Below are 23,356 nucleotides of genomic sequence, written 5' to 3'. Positions count from 1 at the left end.
ACAGTGCCTGGCATAGAATCAGTGCTCAGTGAACAAATTGCTGTAATTATGATCCTGGCTCTGCCACTTGGTAGTTGTGCGACCCTGGACAGTTCATGTGACTTCTCTAAGGCTCGGTTTTCTTATCTTTAAAAGAGTGATATAAATAAATAAAAGGTTTGTGTAGGCTCCTGTCATTATGTATGCCAAAGTGGCAAAAACACAAACCAAGAGTAAAATGGAAGCTCTCGCTATGGGCAGAGGAAGATGGCTGAAATGCTGGAATGGAGGAGTGCTAAAATATCTTTCTACTGAATTTCTGGCTGCATTCTTTCAGTTCCCTCTTCCCAGCTCTCTGACCTTCACAGTCTTCTCTGTCAGCTGCACGTCTTCACTCACTCCTAAAATTGACCATCTCAACCATTTTATCTCCCTGCTTTAATCTCCTCCCTTAGGAAACACCATCTTAACACCTGGGGTTTGCCAATAATCTCCAAGGGTCAGTAGAAAGCTCAAACCTGTTCATTTATCTCCATTTCTAAGCCTTCGGCCTGGCTCAGGCCAGCCTGAGCCCCTGCACAGACTATTGTCACAGCCTTCTAACTGCTGTCCCAGTCCCTACAGTTGGAGAAACTTTCAAATAAGTAAATCAGGTCAGGTCGCTCTAGCTCAAAGTTGCACCGTAGCTTCCAATTACCCTTAGGATAATTAAAAAACAAAGGAAAAAACTCAGCACATGTCATGTAAAAGCCCTGTACAGTCTGGCTCCTGATACCTCTCTGGCCTTACTTGATACCTTTTGGTCCTTTGATCCCCATACCCCACAATGTGACCATTTTAAAGTTCCTCAAACACTCCCAGCTTTTGCCGGTCCCAGGGCCTCTGCGCATGTTTGTCCCTCTGCTTGGTATATTCTTTCTCCAAACCTTCATCTAAACCACTCCTTTTCCTACCTCACTTCAGCAATCTAAATTAGATCTCCTATTTGTTTCTCTAGACTACTATCTTTTTACTACAATGAATATTTGCCATTTACCATTACAGTTTACAAACATATTTTGATGACTATTTAAACTTAAGAATCTATCTCAAGATGTCTCAAGTATGTCTACACACTTCTTGAGGGCAGGAAGCATGGCTATTTTAAACACCATAGATACTAATGTCTGTTTTATGACACTGCATGTAAAAGGCAATTAGTAAATAACTGGCTGAATGAGAAAATGGACAGACATAGTATCTAGATCTGCCTGCAACCCCTCTGGACCTGCTTCTCCTGTCTCCTCCCTTAAAGCATCATGCAAGGGGCTTTGAGGTATAATTAAAAAGGCCTTGTTCTTTGGGGGCCAAAAAGAGACTTAACCAAGCCTTTTCCTTCTTCCTCAGTTATTTGGGCATCTCCTCCTTTTTCTCAGCCTCACTTATTAGCCCATGAGAACCTCAAGGGCAAGCACTGTGTCTGCTTCATGGCTGCACCTAAGTGCCCAGGCCAGGGCTGGTTCACATTAAGAGGCTCTCTGTGGTATTTGTGGAACCAAACAGATTCAGGGAAGCCTGTGACAGACATTGGTGACCCCGTATTCACTTCCCTTCCTCCTGAGAGAATTCTAATTTTGTTTAGGGAAAGCTAAAAATATTTGCTTTCTCAAATTTTCTTATAGCTTTGAGTGTCCAAGTGACACAGTTCTGCCAAAGGAATGTAAGCCCAGTGTTTCAGGAAGAATTTGGCTTCCTTTCCCTTTCCTCTTTCTCCCGCCTAATATGCAGACATGAGTTCTGAAGGTGCGGCAACCATCTTAGGACCAACAGGGGTAATGACAGCCAGAGTGGAGGATGGCAGAGCACAGGGTGGAGTGAGCCTGGTCCTTGATACCACTGCTGGACTTCTGTGCCGGCCCTGGAGGGACACAGCCTAGACCAAGAGTGTGCACGAGAACATGACAACCTCACTCAAATGCCAGGGTGCTTGTTATTTGTACACTAAAGGCATTTCTACCTATTCCCACGGAGAGACGAGCTTTAATGCTTGGTACCTACTGTGTCCCTGAGGTACCTTTTCTTCTTTGCTGCCCTTGAGGTCCCAGGGCCCAGAGAATTCAGAAGGTTCAGCAGTCCAAGACAGAACTCAGGGCAGTGGAGGGGCTGGGGTGGGGGTGGTGGGAACCCTGTGGTCCCTGCCATTTTCAGTGGCAGGGACAGCTGCTGGCGGGGCTAGCCTTCAGCCTGCAGATGTAGCGCTCTGATATTCCTAGCTCTACTCCACTGAAAAAATTTTTGCCAGGGTCTGTCTCCAATGTGCTGACTTGAGCTCTCCCTCAGCTTACAATTTCATTCCACTTATACCAGACTTTTTTGAATAGATCACTGCTCTCAGGGAGAGGTGACTTCACAGGGCACTTTCCAAAGGAGCGTTTCCCATAGAAATTTCACAAAGTGCTGCAAATGTCATTTACACGAAGGTTAATTGATTACCAAGAGACCTTGATTCTTCACTGCTGCGTGATATCTTATAATTCAGAGGAAGGGGATATAGGGAATGATGAAAGGAGAGCTTATTAAAAACTGAAAATCATTCCTCAATCACTTTTCTTAGTTTCCTCTTTGAAGTAGTGCAAGTTTTGACACAAATTACGGTATATAACATCAGGGATTTTTCAATCCAGATCCTTGCAAAACTACTTGGAGGCTAATGAACGGCAGTCTTACCCAATTGGAGCAAGGGACATACAGAAATAGCACTGTCCTGTGGTCTTTGGAAAATCATAAAGGACCCAATTTTTATGATCCTTAGAAGACAGAAGCTTATGTGAAAGTATCTATTCACACGTAGGAAAGAGAAGAATGGGTCGCAGGGACAGCAGATAAAACCACCACTAACTAGTGCCACCGAACCAGTCCTTCTGTCCTTCCCGGTTCCCCCTGTCCCTCCTTTTTTTTTCCCTCATGAAATCACAAAGCTCAATCCCAGTAACCTCCTCTGGTTACATAAATTAATGGGCTCCTGTTCTGGGACCCATAAGATAAACCATCCGGCTCTAATCAATTTACTCCCTCACTTAAAGTTTACAGAATGAACGGTTTCCTTAGGGTGGCATACAAGGCTCTCCCTGATGGCTCGCTTCCTCTCTTTTGGGGCATCCTGTGCTCTAGTCGAACAGAATTGCTGCCTCCTTACAGCCAGCAATTAATTTTCTGCCTACCTGCCTTTTGTTCATGCTGTTCCTGCTACCTGGAATGAACTCCTCAACAAGATTCCCTGCCCCCATCTTCCCTCTTTAAATGTGAAGATTCTATCCACCTTTTAGGGTCTTATCAAATGTCACTTTATCCAGAAAGCCCTCCCTGTTCCATCTAGCTGGACATGCCCTTGCTTTCCTCCCACCCTCATGGCACATTGACCAGTGACTGCAGGAATGACCCTTCTTTCTTCTTTCCTCGGAGGCACTTACTGTATAAATGCTTCCTGTCCTTAATCTAGACCATAAGCTACTTTTGCCCCAAACTATGTCATAACTTCTCTGTATCGCCAACTTGGGAAAGAATGGGAAATCAATATTTGTTGGACCAAAAAAAAAAGAAAGAAAGGAAGGAGGAAGGGAAAGGCTAGATCTGCTTCTAGTTTCTGGACACAGAACAGGTTGTTTTATAGTGGCTGCCTGGGCATGAAGGAAAGGGCCCTTCTCTTTAATTAGCATCAATGTCCTCAGGCCAGAAAGACCAGAGCATGTTTCTCATAAAAATTACCAGGGTTTGTGTTTTCTAACAATAATTCTTATTTCTTTTCTCTGGGTTTCTAAATCCACTGTGGGGTACCTCTGTTATTTTCCAACTTGGCTTACAATGCCACATTGCAGGGCTGATTTGTCCCAATATGCTTTAGCATTAATCAAAATTAAAAGATAAGATGCTATCTGGAGACCCGAAACACTGCAATGCTGACTTGTCAGATTGTGAGGTTGTGAGCAATATCTATAATGATATTTTTAAAGTTTTAGATTCTGTGAGTTTTTTTCATGGTCTTTTCAATGACTTCTCAAGAAAACTTCCTGGATTGGTGTAAGATGCTTATGTCGGAGGCACGTAAGGGGGAAATTATATCCCATATGTTAGAAATGGAAATACAATATTTACTAGTATTGTAGAAAATAGTAAGACATTGTGACATATTGGGGAGAGCTTGGGATTTGAAGACCAACTTTCCATCTCAGTTCTGCCCTTACTCACTCTGACTTTGGGCAAGTCAGTTAAACTCTCTGAGCCTCAATTTCTTCATCTATAAAGTTGAGATCAAAACACATATTGTCTAAGGTTCTTGTGAGGATTAAATTACATACAGAAAAGAGCAGAGCACAGTCCCCAACACACAGCGAGTGCTCTAAGTGTCTGTTGAATAAATGAACAGGTAGAAAACAGACGAAGGTGTAATACGGAAAAAAAGGGGATCGTTCTTGGGAAGGAGGCAGACTGCAAAAGAAGGAAGTCCGCAAGCTTTAGAGTTGTACAGATACAAATTCAAATCCCAGCTTTTCTTTTACCATCCCTGGACCTCAATTTCCTCATCTGCAACAGGGGGTGATAATAAAAATAAGAATAATCACACCACAGAATTACTGAAAGGCCTAAAGAATGTATTTAAAGGCCTCTGTATACTGTAATGGTAAATTATATTTTGGCTACTGGTATATATTCTTCTACCTCATCACTACTTGGGGTCAACAAGGCTGCTAAGCCTCAAGGAAGCCAAGACCAGAAACAACATTATCTTCAAATTCTGGTTCATCATATGTGGAGAAAAGACTGTTCTTTCTGAAAAGAGCTGCCATGGTTTATTCTAAAACTTGCTTGGTGTTAGTGGTGTATGTATATGTGTGTGTATGTATAAATACATCTAATTCAGAGGGAGCTCTGTCAGTATCAGGTCTCTGTGTATATATGTGTGTATACAGTTTGTAAAGTGCTTTTAGATTTTTTTTTCAAGGCAAAAGATAAACTGATTTAATTTAAAATCATCAGCTGGATTGCATTAAATGGAGGGAAAAGCAAAAAGGCACACTATCTTGTCATTTGTTAAATTAAATACAATTATTTCTCCTATTACTTAATTACAAACAGATGTAAATACTCTGGATTCTGACATCTCGGGTCTTCTTAAATTTTAGTCTGTATTTCAACATGTAACAAAGGGAGGGTCATATTCCAGTCTCAGTGTTAAGCAAACTTGAGAGCTACAATTGTATATTGGGACCATAATGACTTCACTATAACAAGACCTAAACTTTTAATTAACCTGCCAAGACAAATTACAACTCATAGCTCACAGGTAACAAGCACAGACAGCAGAGACTCAATGCCAGAGTCTCTTGGGGAGAGACAAATTAAGAGCAACATCAGAATTGGTCTGTTTTTGTATTAAAGAAAAAAAAGATATTCATTAAACAATCATTGTAGCTTGAAGGCAGACAGACAAATCAGAAAGGCAGCAAGAGAAAGCTGGAAGGAGAAAGAGATGGGAGAGAATATTAACAACTTTCGTTTATCGAAGTGTTTATGGCATCCAAAGCCTGTGCCAGGCGCTTGTTATTTGCTCTCTCTCATCTTCACAAATGGGGACTGCTTCACAAATAGGAATTTCCAGGGAGGAAAAATGAGGCTCAGTGAGGCGACGTGCATGACTATGGTCACAGAACTAACATGGGACAGTAAGGGAAGTAAGGAATAGAAAGCAGTGCTCATAAGGCATTTATTTTCAAAGCTTAGTTGACAGGCCATCGGGGTCACCTGGGCTCTCTCTCAGGTCTACTGCATCATGATTCTTTGTGGGAAAGGCCCAAGAATCTGAATGTTCAATGAGCTTCCCAAGTGATTCCTTTGTACAACACTTGAGACCACTTATAAGATACTATAACCCCTTGCTACTCAAAACGCGGTCCACAGACAAGCAGCACTGGTGCCACCAGGTGCTGGGTGGAAATGCAGAATCTGAGGACCCACCCAGGCCTGCTGGAGCAGCATCTGCATTTTAATAAGATACCAGGCAGTTCATAAAACTCTAAGAAGCACTGTATGGCCCATCTGTTCTAAAAGATATTATAGGCTTACGGGAGGTGAAAACAGGTCTCATCATTTAGGTGAGAACAGGAGAACCAGAGGGAAAAGCAAGACCATCTCCTTAGTTATGACAAAGCAAGTTAGTAAGCTCTGACAAGCCAAGAGTTGGCAAAGGCACCTAACTGTACCTACATTTTGTTTCTCTAAGTTGCACATCCTAATTAAAAGCCACTTTCTGTGGGGGTCTGTATTAATATCTTTTCATATTTGTGCTTAGTCATTACAAATAAAGAATTCTGATTAGTTCTAAGCAAGCGGGATGTCCTATGCTTCTTGGTGAACTGTGCCTAAGAGAAATCAGGCAGTTGAGACCACGAAGCTGTAACTCAGGCACCACGAATGATTTGATAATCATGTTTCTAAACTGAAACTACCACGTCCAGAAAAAGAAACAGGGTCTGGAGTATGGCAAACCCCACGAAGGGACAGCCTGATGGTGAGGAGCAGCACTGGCTCTCCAGTGAGGGAATGAGCCTGCATGGCAGCCTCTCGATCTCAGTCACCACCGAACTGCAGGCTCAAATTCCAGAATCTCGGGAAACCAAGAGCTGGAAAACTTAGGTAATTTGTACACGGTCAAATCACAGGTTAGTGGTAGAGAATCAGAACCAAGCATACTTTCCACTTTACCGCAAAAGGCAGTATTTAGGGAGAAACCCACAGCACTGCGATGGTCAGGCCTGTGGCTGCTGACAGTCCTTCCAGTGGGGGCTGAGCAGAGGAAAGGCCATGCTCAGGCTCAGTTCCCTTGCTAACTGAATGACATCGTATATTGGGGACTGGCTAGGTGTTTGGAAGGCAGAGAAAATTATGTCAAAGTGCCCATCCTTCAGGTACTCAGAGAACAGCAGCTGGGATAGACACTTCCCAAACATGAACGGCATGAAGTAATATTTCCTACATCAGGGCTGATGCAGCCTGATGGCCCCACCTCCACCACTTTGCCAAGAGGGTAGAATATTGATACTGCAGTTGCAGCAGAAACTTATAACCACGTCCCATAATTAACGAGAAGGTATTCTCTGCCTCAACACTAAGGGTAAGAGTGCAACCCAGACGAAAATGGCTGAAAAATGATGACCGCTTTTTAGGAAAACAAAAAACAAACAACAACATCAAAAACAGGGTCTTGCAAGAGTTTTAGGAACCAAGGACCAGATTCAGAAGTTTTTATTCAACTTCATTTTCCATGTCAGAAAGACTCCCAGCCAAGAACTGAGACAGTTTTGAGGTGAACTCTAAAGCACATACAACTTTTCATTAAATGGAAACCCCATTTCCAAGTGTTCTTGTTAGCAATGTTTTGTCTTCCATAAGTTTTCTTCTCCTGTAGGAGATCTTATCTCCAGCCTTTGTCAGAGTGCTTCCCATATTAACTCGGAAAAAAATGTTTTCTGAATTGAACCACTGACACTATGTCCCGCAGTACACTGTGACCATCCAAGGAGGAGACAAATTCTATGTAATGTATGGGTAAAGAGAAATCCCTTAGACCAGGATGTCGGGTTCCCCAGACACCCGCAGGCTTGTGAGGTGGTCAAGGGGCTTGCACTGAACTGAGAGTTGTGGCCCTCGTCCCCTGTGAGGGGTAGCAAAGGGGTTAGGCATTCATTTGAAACACTGGGGCTTGCTCTCTGTCAGAGGTCAGGACAGCTCTATTCTCAACAAAACCCCAAACTGACTCATTACATTGCTCATCTAGCCCTTCACACTCTCTTTCCAAGTCTTTATCATGTTTTCTCATCTGCCACAGGTTGCTAGCTCTGAAAGCAAGACAAACAGACAAACAAACAAACAAAAAACATAAAAACCCAAATAACAAATCAGTGAGTTGAACCAAGGGAGGCTACAAAAAACAAATAAAGGTGTTGGAGAAGTGATAAAAAAGACATTGCCTTCATGTGGCTGGTCATCCAGGGTTCATGTCTTGTTGTCAGTTACACCCTTTGGTCTTTAAATGAGGTAGCTTCTGGTCCCTCATCATGGCATAGACAACACAAGAAAGGCAGTGGGAAACAGTCCTTGGCTCAGGTTCCAGCCCAGAATGGCCTTCCAGTCCCTCTTGCCATTCCCTTCCCTCATTTCTCTACATCTTACTTCCATTTCTTGTCCATCGAACCTGGTCAGGGTGACCAGACTGCAAACAGCACCTACACTTCAGAGCTAGACACATTCCTGTGTCAGCTTTAGCCCCCAGCATCCTGAAGCATCTTTTCATGCAAAGAGACAATATCCCACAGACCCGAGAGGGGTGGAGGTTTCTTACCAATGGCAGTGGTGAGAAAAGAAACCACTTCAGACTCCTTCCCATCATTGTAAAAAGCCAGGTGCCAGATGCCTGAATCCAAGTACTGGATGAAGCCAGTCTCGTGGCTAGATGGGGGGACGGCTCCCCGAGACTGGCGCTGGGGGCCCTCCAGGCTCCGTGCCTCCTGGGTCAGGAGCCTCCTTCCATCCAGCAGCTCCACAAAGTCAAACTGCAGTACAAAGAAAGTAGAATCAGCAGTGGACCCGCTTCACCATAGTGCTAGCTCCTTTCTTCTGGGGAGGACCTGAGGAAACACAATCTGAGACTGGCAAAAGAGGCTAAAGCCACATGAAGGTGAATCAACTAACTCCAATTCCTCCCTAGACCCCATTTTTAGGAACAGTCTCTTGTGAGCACACCATAATTAGTGGATTATTTTTGGATCTTGAATGGTGGGGACATAACGAGAAACCCAGCCACTTAATGACTAAACTCCAACTCAGTGCAGGTAAGGGCAGGAGCCCCAGGGTTCGAGGAATGGGACTGGTGCCCTGGGTGTGCCTTAAATATCAGTTAAGTGCAAATGAAAAGTTGATTTATATCTATCTTCCTTTTGTCAATGATCCTTTCTAAGCACTCCAGTTTCAGGGAGCAGTTTTCAGGGAACTAAACTAGATTAGCTCAAGACTCTATTAATAATTATATGCTGTGTCAAACACAACTGCCAATCGAGCTGAGTGTGCTTACATGAGACTCAAGAGAAGTCAGTCATGAAGCATTAATGACAGGTAGGTGGTTAAGCCTTACTGATCTACTAGCAAGCAAACTGAGTTATCTATCTCTATCCATCCATCCATCCATCTATCCATCCATCTATCCATCCATCTATCCATTCATCATCCATCCTCAATCTGTCCATCTTTTTAAAAAAACCAAGATAGACATTTATTCTATCCTGTGTAAAAATGAAGTCTTAGGACTAGCATTGCAATTCTATAAAGAAATCAGGGGCCCAGGTTCTCTTTATTTTTCTGCAACTCCATCCTTGACAAGTATATCTATTTAGTGTTTACCTAAAATTCTTATATAACTACCGGGGCTAGGAAGACTGCATGTGGCCTGGGAATGTCTGCTGGATGCTTGTAATTTATATTACTTTAATCCCAGAGCTGGGATGACCTTACAAATGTCTATTCTTTACCTATCATGATTGGTAGTATGTCAGTCATTCTGACATACTTTTCTTTTAAAGTGTTTCTGGTGCACATGTGTCTGAGTAAATGTGAAACTCTGAAGGAGAGAAACAACGCAAGAGACCGGGGAAGCAGCACTTAGTCTGAACCAGGTCCTGCACTAGCTGCCTTACAAATGTTGTTCTTTATTCTTCCCAGCGGCCCGGAAAAGTGGGTATCCTTATCACCTTTGGATAGATTGAGAAACTTGCCCTGAGAGGAAAAGTAACAGGTCCAAGTGTTCATAGCTGGTAACGAGAGGATCCAAACTCACATCTGTATGACTCCAAAGTGCATGCTTTTTTCCCCCTCTAGATTACATTTACTGAATGATTTAACTTAGGAGACTGGGTAACATCAGAAAGGCCATTGAGAAATTTCTTAGAATTTCCTCCTCTTAAAAAGTCCCAGGAGTATAACCCTACTCATCTGAAAGGTAGGATCTGAAGACAGGGCAAATGAATGAACAGGCTATAAAATATAGAAAATTCCTTTCATGCTCAAGGATCCAGGTTTAAGCATTAGGCTTCTTGACTTTGGGTTAAGATTTTAGGTAGACACCCCTGGAGATCAGCAGGGCATGGGGTTCTGGTTACCTGTGTATGTGATGGAGGAAGGCCTTTTCTGCCATAAATGCCAACCAGAGCTGCCTTTCCCAGAGACACATTGAATTTCAGATGCACAGGATGGTCTATGAACACCTGAGATCTCCAGAAAGTGCCAGGAGGAATCTTCTGGGAAGCCCGTCTCCCCACATCAATTTCTCCAGAGTCTATAAAACTGTCCTCGGGAAGGAAACTACTTGGCTTTCCTACCAAGACACAGGGGAGGGAAGACATAAACGTCACGGTTAGCCACAAGTGAAACAAGGGATCAGAGCATCCAAATGAGCAGGGCTCTCCCCTCTTCACTGCACTTCTTTGTACAATGAATGGTCTGCTGCCAGCCCTCCACCCACCACTCCCCTGTTGAAGAGTAAGACTGTCCAGACCTTTTTTCCCCAGTGATACTCAAATTGTTCTGCTAAAAATATGCATTCTTCCAAAGCAGTATGGGTTCTCCCAAGGGCCATCTGTTTACTGCATAATTCTACAGCTTGTTAAGACATATTTTGATTCTAAAAATAATCATTTGCGGTCACATGAGAATAACTGTGTGTGTGTGTGTGTGTGTGTAAGCGTGTGCATCCGTGCATGTGTGTGTAAAAGTGTGCATACTAAAACAGAAAGGATAGAGGAAACAAGGTGTTATTATTAAATTTCCAACTCATAATGGTTCCCCCAGGGTGGTGGAAAGCATGACCTGAGTAAGTTATTTCACAAGTTCACTAGTTTATGTACAGTTAGAAGTCAAATTCTGAGACTGAGATATGTGGGTGGGGGTTTGTGTTGGGAGCAGAGGTAGGGTTGACAAAGATGAGGGCAAAAGGGTCTTCTGAAGGGATGGAGGTCTTTGAATATCATTTTTGTGCTAAAAGTAGGTAAAGTGGAGGGACTTTCTCAAGTTTAGGCACAAAGCCGATGACATACTTGGAAATTTGAACAGGGCCCCGATCCTGCAGGTGGTGGGGGCTGAGGGGAGAGTGAGGTCAGGAGTCAGGTCTCTTGATCATTTCTGTCACCAGTCAGGGCAGTGAGAGCTTTCTGGGGGTATCCCAAGTGCCAGAAAGGAAGGTTGCTTATTAAACTTCCTATATTTAGTAATTAAACATACTCACATGTGAAAAATATAAGCCCTCACTTCCTGCCAGACACTGACCTTCTGAGGAGTTGGGAGGAAGCAGGAGACTCCAGGGATGTTAAAGACCACTATTAGGATGTTGACAAGCCACAACCAAGTCAACAGACTACATCTTTCTTGTCATAAGAAGGCACCCCCTGGGTATCCTAGTTCCAAGTCTGTGTTAGAGATGTTAGGAGAGACACTTGAGAGAACAAGAATCCATTTGTAAAGAAAACACGTTTATGGGAACCTTTTATAAAAAGCATTTGGGGAATAAGAAATTAAAATGTCTTTTTCCCCTAGCTTTGTAAGATTCCTTACAAAGCACATTTGATGCTGAAATGGAGCTTGGCAGGGCGTTGTTGTAGTCATAAAATATTTTACTGTTTAAAATAATAAAATTCAATTTAAATGTTAAACTTCTCCATATGTTATCATTCTCTTATAAACTCCTAGGCAGAAACATCAGGTTTTTAGCTTCAAATCGTTAAATGTTATTTTAATTAAAAATATGCCAACGAAAAAAAGTTGAAATGCCTGCTCTCAATAAAAGCCCCACTGGTATTTTGTCATTAGCATGGGAAAGAGCTTGCATTTAATTCCTTTGTGGAAAGAATGTGCCCCAGACTTTTACCTTGAAAATGTAGACACACACAAACCGCTACGCTGTGGTTCAAAGTTTAAAGACAGAAGCCAAATTCACAAAGCATTAGATGGAAGAGAATTACTTTCACGTTCTTCCTTATCTGATTTTCGAGTTCCCAATACCACAATCCTTTTATAGTCCAGGTAAAAAATAGTATACCCTTCAGCTTCTAATTCTGCTGGAGAAGCAGAATTCTGAGGGAGTGAGAAAGCAGGATGCGTTGTGAGCCTTTTGCTCCTAGGAACTGCATAGAAATAAACCCAAGGCTGCTAATTCCGAGGACTTATTTCTTTTATGAGTAGGTGGGAGTCAGAGCTGATGAGATTTGAGAATGCTTTGCCTTCAAATAATTCCTATGTCTGAGACTAAGTAACAAAAACTTCTCCCACGTTTTGGTACATTGTTGGAAAATCATGCACAGTTCATTTTCCGGGGAGCGTGTTTTCAGGAGACACCTATTGTATCAGCTACATTTTGTAGTCTTATAGGTCAGGGGCCAAACCCAGAGACTCTCTCCAGAGGTCTACAGGCCCCAGAGGAATGAATAAGCTGGCTCTTAACCCAGAGGAGGGGTGGAAGGGGCATATTCTTTTTTAGCACTCTAGTAATTTCGCCTAGATAGACCAAAATGGGAGAAAAAAATGTCTTTGGTGTGTATACAATAAAATAAAAATATAAAATTTGAGTCTAGGGCACACCCCACATTAAGACTTTGATTCTTTTGGCTGAGATTGTGAGGATCACTTTGGAGCTTTGCTTCAAAAGTGACCTTTGTACCAGAGTCCAGATCCTTAGAGAAGGGGCCACCGCCCATCCTAAAGACCACTTTTGAGAGCAAGAGTCCAATTTAATTCACAGTCCCAGCAGGCTAAAAATCAAGGCTAGAACGGGTAGATCCGAGGCCCACTGAGGGACTTCCTGGCATCCTGCAGCACAAGAAGTTGACAATTTTTATGAAGTAGGAACCCTCAACCAGGACTCAATGTTAAAGGCTGACATGTCTCAAGACATTCATAAGGACACTATTCAAACAGTGGGTGCTCCCAGAGGCTTAACAAACAAAGAGCTTAACTCAGAATTAGGGACCAACAGCATGACTTGCTTTCACAAGGCAGATTCTACTGGTGATGGTCCTTTTCTTCATAAATATGACAAATTCGGGCTTCCTATAGCAATGCTGTACAAAACACAATCATGTCTATAAAAGAAATTTCTCAACAAATTGCTGAGATGACTAGACAGTTTAGTCAAATACGAGAGATTTGGAAAAACTGAAATTCCCTGTACTTCCTAATCACTTTCCTGAACTGAGATCTACATAGGTTCTAATTTCCTAATCAACTAACACTCTCCCCTTCCTCCATCTTTTTGGTTCTTTTCAATGCAATAACTTTCACAAAGAATCCTTTAGTTTCCTTAGCAACTGTTTGAAATTTATTTGGTTATTAAAATAGGCTGTTTCATTTTGGAGAGCCCAGCTGAGCTTGTGTGTTGCAATTTGCATGGTTCAAACTGATGGGCAATTTTGATTTCATTGTAGAAAAAAGAAAATGCTATCCCTAGCCCACCAATTCAATCATCAGAAATGCTTGTTTATTCAATGCTTTCCCCCCTGTCTCCATTAATGCATAACACAAGTTCTTGTGGCTTTACTTCGAAAAGACGCTGTATTTGGTTTCTGTCCTATAACAATACTGAAATAGTTATAGCCACTTTGAGAATGTAGTATAAATTGCAATTTGATGTTATTCTCAAAGACATGGAGAACATATAGAATACTGGTTCATCATATGTTTCTTTTGCATTATTAAACAATATATATCCTTTAAAATGTTCAAAAATCCCCCAAACGTTTGCAGGATCTTTGAGGGGAAAATGTTAACTAGTCTGGATTTCCAAGATTCTAATATCTGAAATAGAATGGCTTTGGATTTGAGCGGATAAGAAGAAAGGAACTAACATTTGTTAAGTGCCTCTTTATCACTGGTTTTTGAATGGATAGGCATTATCGTCCTTGTTCCACAGATGAGGAAACTAAGGCCAAAGGAGATGGAGTAATTGGCATGAGTTAACAGAGTTGATAAAAGGCAGAGCCAGGATTCAAACCCCAGACTGTCTAGGTCCAAGGCCCATTCGTCCCCTTTCTATCATACCTATTGCTTCCCCCTTCATTGTGGAAGAGGGTCTCTGGTCTTAATTCTGGAATCAGCTCTCCTCTGAGACAGGAAATATGTACTAACTAATATCAGGGTTAAAGACTTTCCCCCTTGACATGAGTCTAAGGAACTAGATTTTAAAATCGCAATTAAAAACATAAACCAAGTAGACACTGGTTTGACCAGGACAAAAGAAATTAAAAACCATGTGGTCTCACATAAACTATAGAAAGCTTTGTCCTTTGTTTTTCCAGACATATATATATGTGTGTGTGTGTGTGTGTGTGTGTGTGTGTGTGTGTGTGTGTGTATGTCACGGTAATTGCTTTTGATGCTGAGTACTTTTCAGCACTGCATAGCATTGTTGGGATTGGTAAACAGGATTTCTATTTGCATTAGTTATGATAGATAATCCCTTTAAGCGAAAGCACTCCAATTAAAGTAAACCAGTAAGTAGGTACAATTTTGTTTTGTCTCTTATCTGCACCTCCTGTTCCTTGCCTAAACAACCCACAAACTAATTTCATTAGAGTGAGAGATTTCAGATAGATCTAACCCCTGTTTAAAGAATGTTTAATAGAGATCATGGAGGGAAGAAAATACATTTTGCTAAATGAGACCCTCTATCAATAGCTTGAAGGTTAAATATATCTTAAATCTGTGTTTGTACATGCTAATCTAAAGGTAGTCTTCATTTTATGGTATTCACCTACAGTGGCTGACTATAAACTGGCTTGGGTATCACAAGCCAACAGGCAGGACCATGGACAGGGCTAACTTGAAAACACTTCCGAAGAGCAATCTATCTATCTAGTCAGTCATATGATGATTCTTTTGCTAATTTCATATGTAGAACTTGCAAATTAGAATGGACCTTAGAGATCATCTAGCTCAATAATCTTTTAAAGAGGAAGAAAATGAAGACCAGAAGGTCTATTCAAGGGATTTGCTTAAGGTGACATCATAGGTCAGTGGCAACAGCTGGACTTGAATTCTAGGCTCTTGACTCCTAACCCAGAGTTCTTCCCATGGTCCTATGCATGCTCCCTCATATCCTAATAAGGGGCAAAGAAAATGTAAATTATTCAATGTTTTAAGTCTTAAAGTCTTTACAAAGGGGAAGACAGGCTCTCCCCCAAATAGTAGGCAGGGGTTCTGATCTGGCTCTGTGGAAATGCCCCAAGTTCGCTTCCCTTAAAGATGACCCTAGGTAAAGAGTTTATTTTGGCTTTCAAGATCATCATTTTTAAGGTCATGAAAAGGTACTCTAACAAGGATATGCAACCCTATTAACCAACTGGTGCCTGGAAGGCAAATCCTTGAAGGGAGGCTCAGAAGCCAGGACTTCTTGAAGTTAACTGAGAAGAGAGGAAAGAAGATGTAAGCAATAAGGGTTGGAGGCAGCTATGACCACTTTGCTGACTGATGTAACACTAGAAAGATAAAGCAAGTCACAGTGGGGGTAGGAGAAGAAATGGCCACACTGCCCAAAATGACCACCAGACTGGCATGGAAGCTCAGACATCTTTCCTGTTACCAATTTTTTGTCTGTGGCTGACAGTGAAAGAATTTGTATAGCTGGCTTGTTAGAAAGGGCCCTAGGAAATTCAGAACATGGGTGTATGGATTTCGCATTTAAAAATGTCAAACTCCAAACAGCACCACCATGTCCAACACTGATAGAAAAATAAATTTGTACCTCATTGTACAACAGAATTTCTCACCCACACCTCTGTATGGTCTTAAAATCATAAGGTTAGTCAGGTAGGTCAACTTGTGGAGACATCGAGAGACCTGTAATCACACATGCCTGGGCTCGAATTCCAAACTCCATTATTTAGTGGTAGGTGACTTTGGCCAAGTCACTTAATTCACGTGATCCTCAGTTTTTGCATCTAAAGAGGTGTAAATGATTATACTTCCTACCTCACAGAATCTCTGTGAGGATTAAATGTGAAATGCTCTTGACAAAAATCTTTGAAACGAACACACTATACAACAAATACTAATGATTACTGTTATTGCAGGACAAAACTGGGGCTCAGGAAAATTAAGTGATTCGCTCGAGTTCACATGGCTGGAAAATGCTAGAACACCTGAATTGGCATTACTAATAAACCACAAGGATCCAAGGATATTTAAATTACAACACACCATCCACCCACCTCTCCATACCCCATCCCATGAGAATGCCCCAGAAGAGCTCATCTCAATCCCATACAATCAAAGATGCCACCCCAGCAATGTGAAAGCCCATAATGCTTCCCTCGAGGCATGAGATGGGACACCACTGAGCACCATAAGCCCTGCCCAAGCCCTGCTATAAGCTCGCAGTGACAAGAAATTGCAATGAAGACACAGGTGGACTGGCAGCTGGCGTGACGTGCAGAGGGATGGAGGAAGCGCCAGGGCATGGAGCTGTGAGTCAGGCACATGATGCGCATAATGGAGGTCTCCTTGGTTCAAAGGCAGACACAGAGGACTCACGACACGGACAACACAGCAACCCTACCTTCTGTGGCTCCTTTGCCTTTCCTGTCAGGGATCTCTAACCCAGTGCCCCCTGAGGGATACAGGGAGACGTCCGTTGGCACAGGCCAACTGCTGGCTGTGTCCTCCGTGATCTCATACATCTGCCCCTCCATCGGCTGCAGGTGCCAGTTTAGGCCAAACAGGTGCATGGCTGTGGTGAGCAATAAGAAAAGTCATCTTTTTCTGCTAGAGGCGGAAATGGAACTCCCAAACTATAGGAGAGGACAGATGGGATGGGGAACAGAGGAATTCAGGTCAGTTTGGTTCAATGACTAGCTCTTGAAGGGAGCTCTTGCATGTCCAAACCCTAGGTAGGGAGCTAGGGGCACAGAGATGATCAAGGAACAGATCCCGCCCTCAAGGGCTCATAGTCTGGTGGACCTGGGAAGGGGCAGGGAATGGGGAGTTTCATGAGGTCTAGGACTTTTGCTTTAATCTAGGGGGGAAATCACAATTTGTATCCCAAAGGGTTAATTTCCTTAATATGATAATAACTCGTACAAATGACAAGCGAAGTCCAGCAACTCAGTAGGAAAATAGGCATAGAACATTAACAATTTACAGAATAAAAAATACAATTGGCTCTCAATTGCATGAAAAGACTTGACATTACTCATAGTAGGAGAATGTGAATTGAACTTTGAAATACTATTTTTGACATATGGTTTGGCAAAGATAAAAAGGTTGAAATACACAGTATTTTGGCAGAGAATAGGATATAAGCACTCTCATACTTGGCTTGTGTGAGCATAAGCTGGTACAAACCCTACAGGGGGCAATTTGACAAAAGCTGTCAAATTTAAAATACATGTACCCTTTACCTGGGACTTAAGAGGTTTCTATTCTAGAAATTTCTCTGCCAGATATACTCTCCAGACACTCACACACATACTAAATGTACATACACTTATTATTAAGGTTATTTACTACAGCACTGTTTGTAATAGCAAAATGTTGAAACCAAGTCCATCATTAAGGAGCTAGATAAGTTATGGTCGTACAAAACACTATGCAACCGTAAAAAAGAGTGAGAAAGTTCTTTGTAAGTATTTTTCAGGAAGGAAAATTATAACATGCAGAACGGCATATTTGATATACTACCTTTAGGTAAAAAAACTCCTGTGTATGTACAGAATATTTCTGAGGGACATGAGAGACATTGGTAATAGTTGGTGTATCCTATGAAGCAAAGAGATGCTAAGGGTAAAGAGAGAGATTTGCTTTTCACTGAATATCTGTTGGACATTCATTTTGATGTTATCACATGTATCTATTTCCATTTTACAAATATTTTTCCAAGGTTGCAACTGCTAAACAGTCATGTGCAACAATCTAGAAGGGACCATAAGATGCCAAAGAATGGACATTGTCCCACGAGATACACAAAGCTAGAGAAGCCCAGAAAGACTGTTCTCAAAGAGATTTGTGATCTAGTACGAATGTCAAATTAAATCCCACCACAGGATTCAGGACTTGGGCCTTCTGGGATGTCTATCCCAATTGCCCACATACAGAGTTAAATACTCCAGTGCTTGGACTCCCACAGCATCCCATAGTAACATTTTGCTTTTATTCAATTGATTAGCATTTTCTAAAAGCCTACTCTACGCTTGGATCTATGGCTGATTCTGGAGAGCCAGAAATGAATCAGACAGCTCCTGATTCAGTGAGCTCATAGTTAAGTGAGGAAGACAGACAAGCAACAAAGTCTTTTCAGAAGGACTAGAAGGACCTGAGTGGTGGTGACTGACCCACTAGGAGGACAACAGAAACACAGAGAAGGATTTACAGAGATATGAAGGTCCATAGTAATTATGTGTACTGAGTACCCACTGTGTACCAGGCAGTGTGCTGGGTAATTTGTATACATTTCCTCTAGTTCTCATGGCTACCCTGCCAGACCCAAATTCCAAACGTACATATTAAGGCTCATAAGGTTAATTAAAATTATGATAACTATAAAACTATCATTTATTGAATGCTTTGCTATGGGCCAGGCATTGTGCTAAGAACAATAAGTGCAGTATTTTAATTCTCACAACAATCCTAGAAGGTATTAATTAATAACCCCACTCTACAGATGAAGATACAGATAAGACACTATGACATCAATTTTATCTACAGATAAGACACTATGACATCAATTAACATATAAAAGGTTAATTAGCTAACCTAAAGTGGTGGTCTAGACTGGGATCCAAAACTTCAAATCTTGAAATCATACACTGTGATTCTTTCTGGTTTGGAGGCCCAGGCTTGACCCACTCGCCATGCTGTCTCTCACTAGCCCTGTCTAGCGAGGCAGGTGAGCATTATAAAGACATCCCCTTTTACACATCAAGCAGCCTCCAAAGCTTTTACATGTCTTTTTAGGTAGCAACATAGGATCCTGTGAGGCAGACAGGCAGTTCTGTCACTTGGTCCTGATTTGCGGATGGGTTCACTAATGGTGGTCTCAAAGAGACTGTGTGACCACCTTCAACACACAAAAACTGCGTAAAGGAAACTGGGACACAGCATATTCTCCTGACTTCTAGTCCAAACGCAAGCCATCCAGGGAACACACACGAGTTTGATTTAATCAGGAGGCATACTCTGATAACAAAACCAGAATCTGATCCTATGCTTTCTCTTTGGTGATTGCGGTGCAGGGGAAAGTGTGCTGAACCAAAGGTAAAAAAACTGGTTTTGAATCCTAACTGCCACTTTCTAGCTACAGTTTTCTCATCTGAGAAATGGAGATAACCATATTTCAAAAGATTGCGATATCATATAATATATGGTAAAGTACTTTGTAAACTGTAAATGTGTGATTACTATATTTTATGACCATAATATTTTACCATTGATACTAGTAATAAAATAGTAGCTAACACTTACTGAGCACTTTTTAGGTACCAGACACTAAATGAGGTGCTTTACCCTCTTTTGACTATCTCTGTGTAGTTGTCAGTAAGAAAAGTTAACTTGCCTAGAAGAAGTGAATACTCTGCTATTTCCAAGCCTGAATTAGCTTACATTTCTGCTTACCTTCTTACTGTTTTAATTTATATACTGGTAACTCCAAAGGTAATGAAGAAATTATTTGAACTATGGACAACTCAGATATATGCAGTTAAATGTGCAGAGCCTCTCGCCATTAGAATCAATGATCTCACCTAAGTATGCAAAAGTGCTGTCTCATTAAAAGTTCATGAGAATTAACTAATCCCAGAAGGAACAGAACTCTCACAGTTTTGTAAGGAGAAACATTTTTATCGTCAAAGCTTTCTCTTGTTTTTAACAAGATGCAAAAGCAAGTCCTTGCTTAAGAAATATGCTGAGGGAGAAGAACAGATAGTGGGAAGGTATTATAGGTGAAAACGACCATAAGATCTGGTGTCCCAGGGAAAGTAAGTATGTCAGGACAGTGTACAGTGTGGGGGAGGCTGTTGACCAAAAGGTTAAAGGTACAGGCTTGCACTTTATCCTCTTGACTTTGCCCCTGGCAATCACGAACAGGCCCGCACAGCTGTGAGGTTGGCCAGTCTTTGTGACCTGTGGACATGCGATCCTGAAAACCATCTGGGAAAGCAGAGTTCTTGATCCAAGTCGAACTTGGACCCTCTCAGAAGAATCAGTCATCCAGAAATAATTTGGGAGGCTAGTGGGCAGGGAAGTAAGTGCAGGGTTACCAAGACTGGACTGAGAAACACCTAGCTGGAAGGTAAGAATTAGAGTAGGATGATGTAAAGTCAGAGATGTGAAGCTCAACTGTCATCTTAGAGCCAAAATAAAAGAGATCCTTTGTCTGTGATCCAGAGTATTAAATATAAGTCATGCTAGGGCCTCCTCAATTCTTTTACTGAATTATTTGGTAAGTGGTTAATTTTATGGTTTTGGGTTATAAGGGAAAGGAAGAGAGAAAGCAGAGAAATAGTTTGCTCTGTTCTCTTCTTCCCAAAGGACACAACACAATCTCAGACACAGACTGTCAAAGAAATACATAAGCTCAAGCAGCCACTCTTCTTTGTCCTTGATAATAATAAAAAGAATAGCAGGACAAAACATGGTATCATGTGAGTATATACTAAGTGCCAAATGCTTTATTTACATGATTCAATTTAATGCTCACGTAGAGATAGGTTAAAAAAAAAAAAAACATTACTGGAGAATGTATATAATGGAACTGGAATAGAAATTGAGCTCTGATTTACTCAAAGAGGTAAAGTAAGTTACCTAACACCACAGAGCTGGTATAAGTTTGAGGCAAGGTTCAGAGTCAGGAACCTGTGTTCCACATGATTTGGAACTAAGGGCCATGAATGCAAAAAAGCTAAGAAATATAAATGGTCCTCTTCAGCCTGCTTTAAGGATGGATCGAACCACTGATACAATATTAAATTATAATCATCCCAGCCCCTGTTTCCTGAGGAATTAATGGTAACCACCCAGCATCTATGTATTTCATAGTATAATCTAAATTACACCTTATGGTTTGTATTTATAACTGTGCAAAACTCTCCTCGAGCACACTAAAAGTGATATAAGTAAGAAACTTGATATTGGTTTTCCCTTTAAACTAGTTTGTAATTCAGTGAAAAGGTGAAAAGATGCTAAAGAGTTCAGAGAAAAGCTGTGGAAAGGTAGTGGGTTCATAAGATCACCCACATTGAAATGTTAATGATTTCTGAAAGCCAAGAGCTGGGGCGGGGAAGTTCTCTATTCTCTCAGCTCTGGTCACTCTGATCCCACGGCTGACATTTTCCCGTCGCCTTTTCCTGCCCAGCAAGACATGAAAGATGGCTGAGAAAGTGTAAGCTCCACCTTGACATTTTTAAGAAAAATGCTCAATTGATGTTCAGACATTGAAGCCTCCCTCCCCCCCCCACCCCACCGCCCCCAGCACCTGGCCAGCAGGAGGCAATTAACAAAGTCATTATGCAGGAGTTGCCAGAATAAGCATAGGAGATTTCTCCTGTCACAATGCATGCTCCCCTTCTGAAAATCCAAAAAGCATGAACTCATCCTCCATCTGTAAATTAGTAGCAATAGGTTGTGCCTAGAGATGGTTATAACCACAACAAATTGTTGATTCGAATGGTATTTTCGGTTTCAAAAGACAGTGGGAACCAAACTTTCGTTAAGTGGCTACCCACTTTTCTGTTTTATATTATTGTTTGTTTTTTGTTTGTTTGTTTTTAAATAGTATCATTTTTGTAAAATATAAGTCATTGGATTCTTTGACTTATGGCCCTCTAATGAGGAAAACAAAAACAAAAACAAGAAAACCCCAAAAGACAAAACAACACAAACAACAAAGATTCATTCCCTAGCTTCTATTCCTGGTTTTGATACAAAGCCACAACATTCAAAAGTTTCAAACCAAAAAATATACACCAGGATGTACACTGCAGTGTAATAGTAATAAAAAAAATTGGAAGCAACCTAAATATCTAAAAGTAGGAATGACTTAGCTAAAATATGATACAGGTACTGAATAGAATACAAGGTAATCATTATAAAAAAAATAATTATGACGACCAGCAATGGGGGTAAATGCTTATAATAAATGTTAAGGGGAAAGAAGGTAGGACACGAAATTGCATGTTTTTGCTGACTATATCTCTATAAAACTAGATATACATATAAAAAATATGGAAAGACAGATAAAAATGACATCAGGCTTTAAATTATAGTGGTAGAGTTATGGATACATTTTCTTTACTAGTTTCCAAACTCACTCTGATGCTGTTTTTCATTAAAAAGAAGGTTCTACAACAGTCTTAGGAACAATAGGTAGAAAAGGATGATAGAGCAGAGAAAGGAGTTCTAACTTTGAACACATGCATGTGTCAGATCCTTAGGCAAGGCGAACTGCGTAAACTATTTCATTCGATCCTTACTTAAATCTTGAGAAATTATCATGCTCATTTTACAGGTGAACAAACTGGAGTCTCAGAGAGGCTGCTCGGAGATACTCTCCAGATGAAAATGATAAAGACACATTTGAACTCAGATCTGAGTTCTCCTATCCCTGGTGAGTTATAATGCCTGAAATTAAGATTAAAAAAAAAAAAAGTTAAGGCAAAGCCTTTGCTTACTGCATTGTTAGGTTTGCTCTTTAGAGACAGTTTATGAAAAGGCTTTTAGCTCAAGGACAAAGCACGGGGTCCCCAACCTTCCCCTTAGACACTAATGACTCCACATTCAAAACCATATGAACATAAGTAAAGTCCTTGTCCTTTGGCAGAGTCAGTCCTCAAGTTTGGCTCCCTCCAGAGCACTCAGAGCAAGGTCATTTACTAATTTCAAGACTTTGGGCAAAGTAGCTAGCCTTTCTGAGTCTGTTTCCTCACCTGCAGAATGAAGTTAGTTCTATCCATTTCAAAGAATTAAATGAAGTAATGTATGTAATTTGCTTAGAACTGTGCCTGGCACATATTAGAAGCTCAATAAATGGCAGCTGTCATCTTCCTTGTCATTTTGCCACCCTGGTTTTCCTAATTCCTGAATCTACTGCAGGATCTGTTAAGGCTAGATGTTTTCTTTTTTTTCTTTTCTTTTTCTTTTTTTTCTATATATTCTCTTCTAATTACCCTTCCTGCATACTGCAAATTTCTTTAAGCTGAGGGCCCTCTCCTATCCTGCTCCCATTAGTTGACAGACTTAGGAACTAGAGATATTTGCCCAGTGGATAAAACAGTTTTTTAAAGCGGAGTCGCTATAAAGCAGCCTGACAGGATCCCACTGG

The 23,356-nt window shown here is 41.3% G+C and overlaps 1 protein-coding gene across 13 annotated transcripts in view; it reads right to left on the bottom strand.

Annotated features, from left to right (window-relative positions):
• The window catches only part of TENM4 (teneurin transmembrane protein 4), a 690,656-nt gene that overhangs the window by 165,136 nt on the left and 502,164 nt on the right, over positions 1-23,356 (bottom strand). For all 13 annotated transcript variants that reach the window (XM_016161403.2, XM_016161409.2, XM_016161404.2 and 10 more), the window contains 3 exons: positions 16,604-16,774; positions 10,164-10,378; positions 8,354-8,564 (listed from right to left, as the gene is read on the bottom strand). In XM_016161403.2, coding sequence (XP_016016889.2) covers positions 8,354-8,564; positions 10,164-10,378; positions 16,604-16,774 — 597 coding nt within the window. The remainder of the gene's footprint in view (positions 1-8,353; positions 8,565-10,163; positions 10,379-16,603; positions 16,775-23,356) is intronic.

This window comes from Rousettus aegyptiacus, unplaced genomic scaffold (assembly GCF_014176215.1).
Source record: "Rousettus aegyptiacus isolate mRouAeg1 unplaced genomic scaffold, mRouAeg1.p scaffold_m13_p_5, whole genome shotgun sequence".
Lineage (NCBI taxonomy): Eukaryota > Metazoa > Chordata > Mammalia > Chiroptera > Pteropodidae > Rousettus > Rousettus aegyptiacus.
Note: the sequence above shows the minus strand (reverse complement) of the source record. Positions and strands in the feature narration are given on the sequence as shown.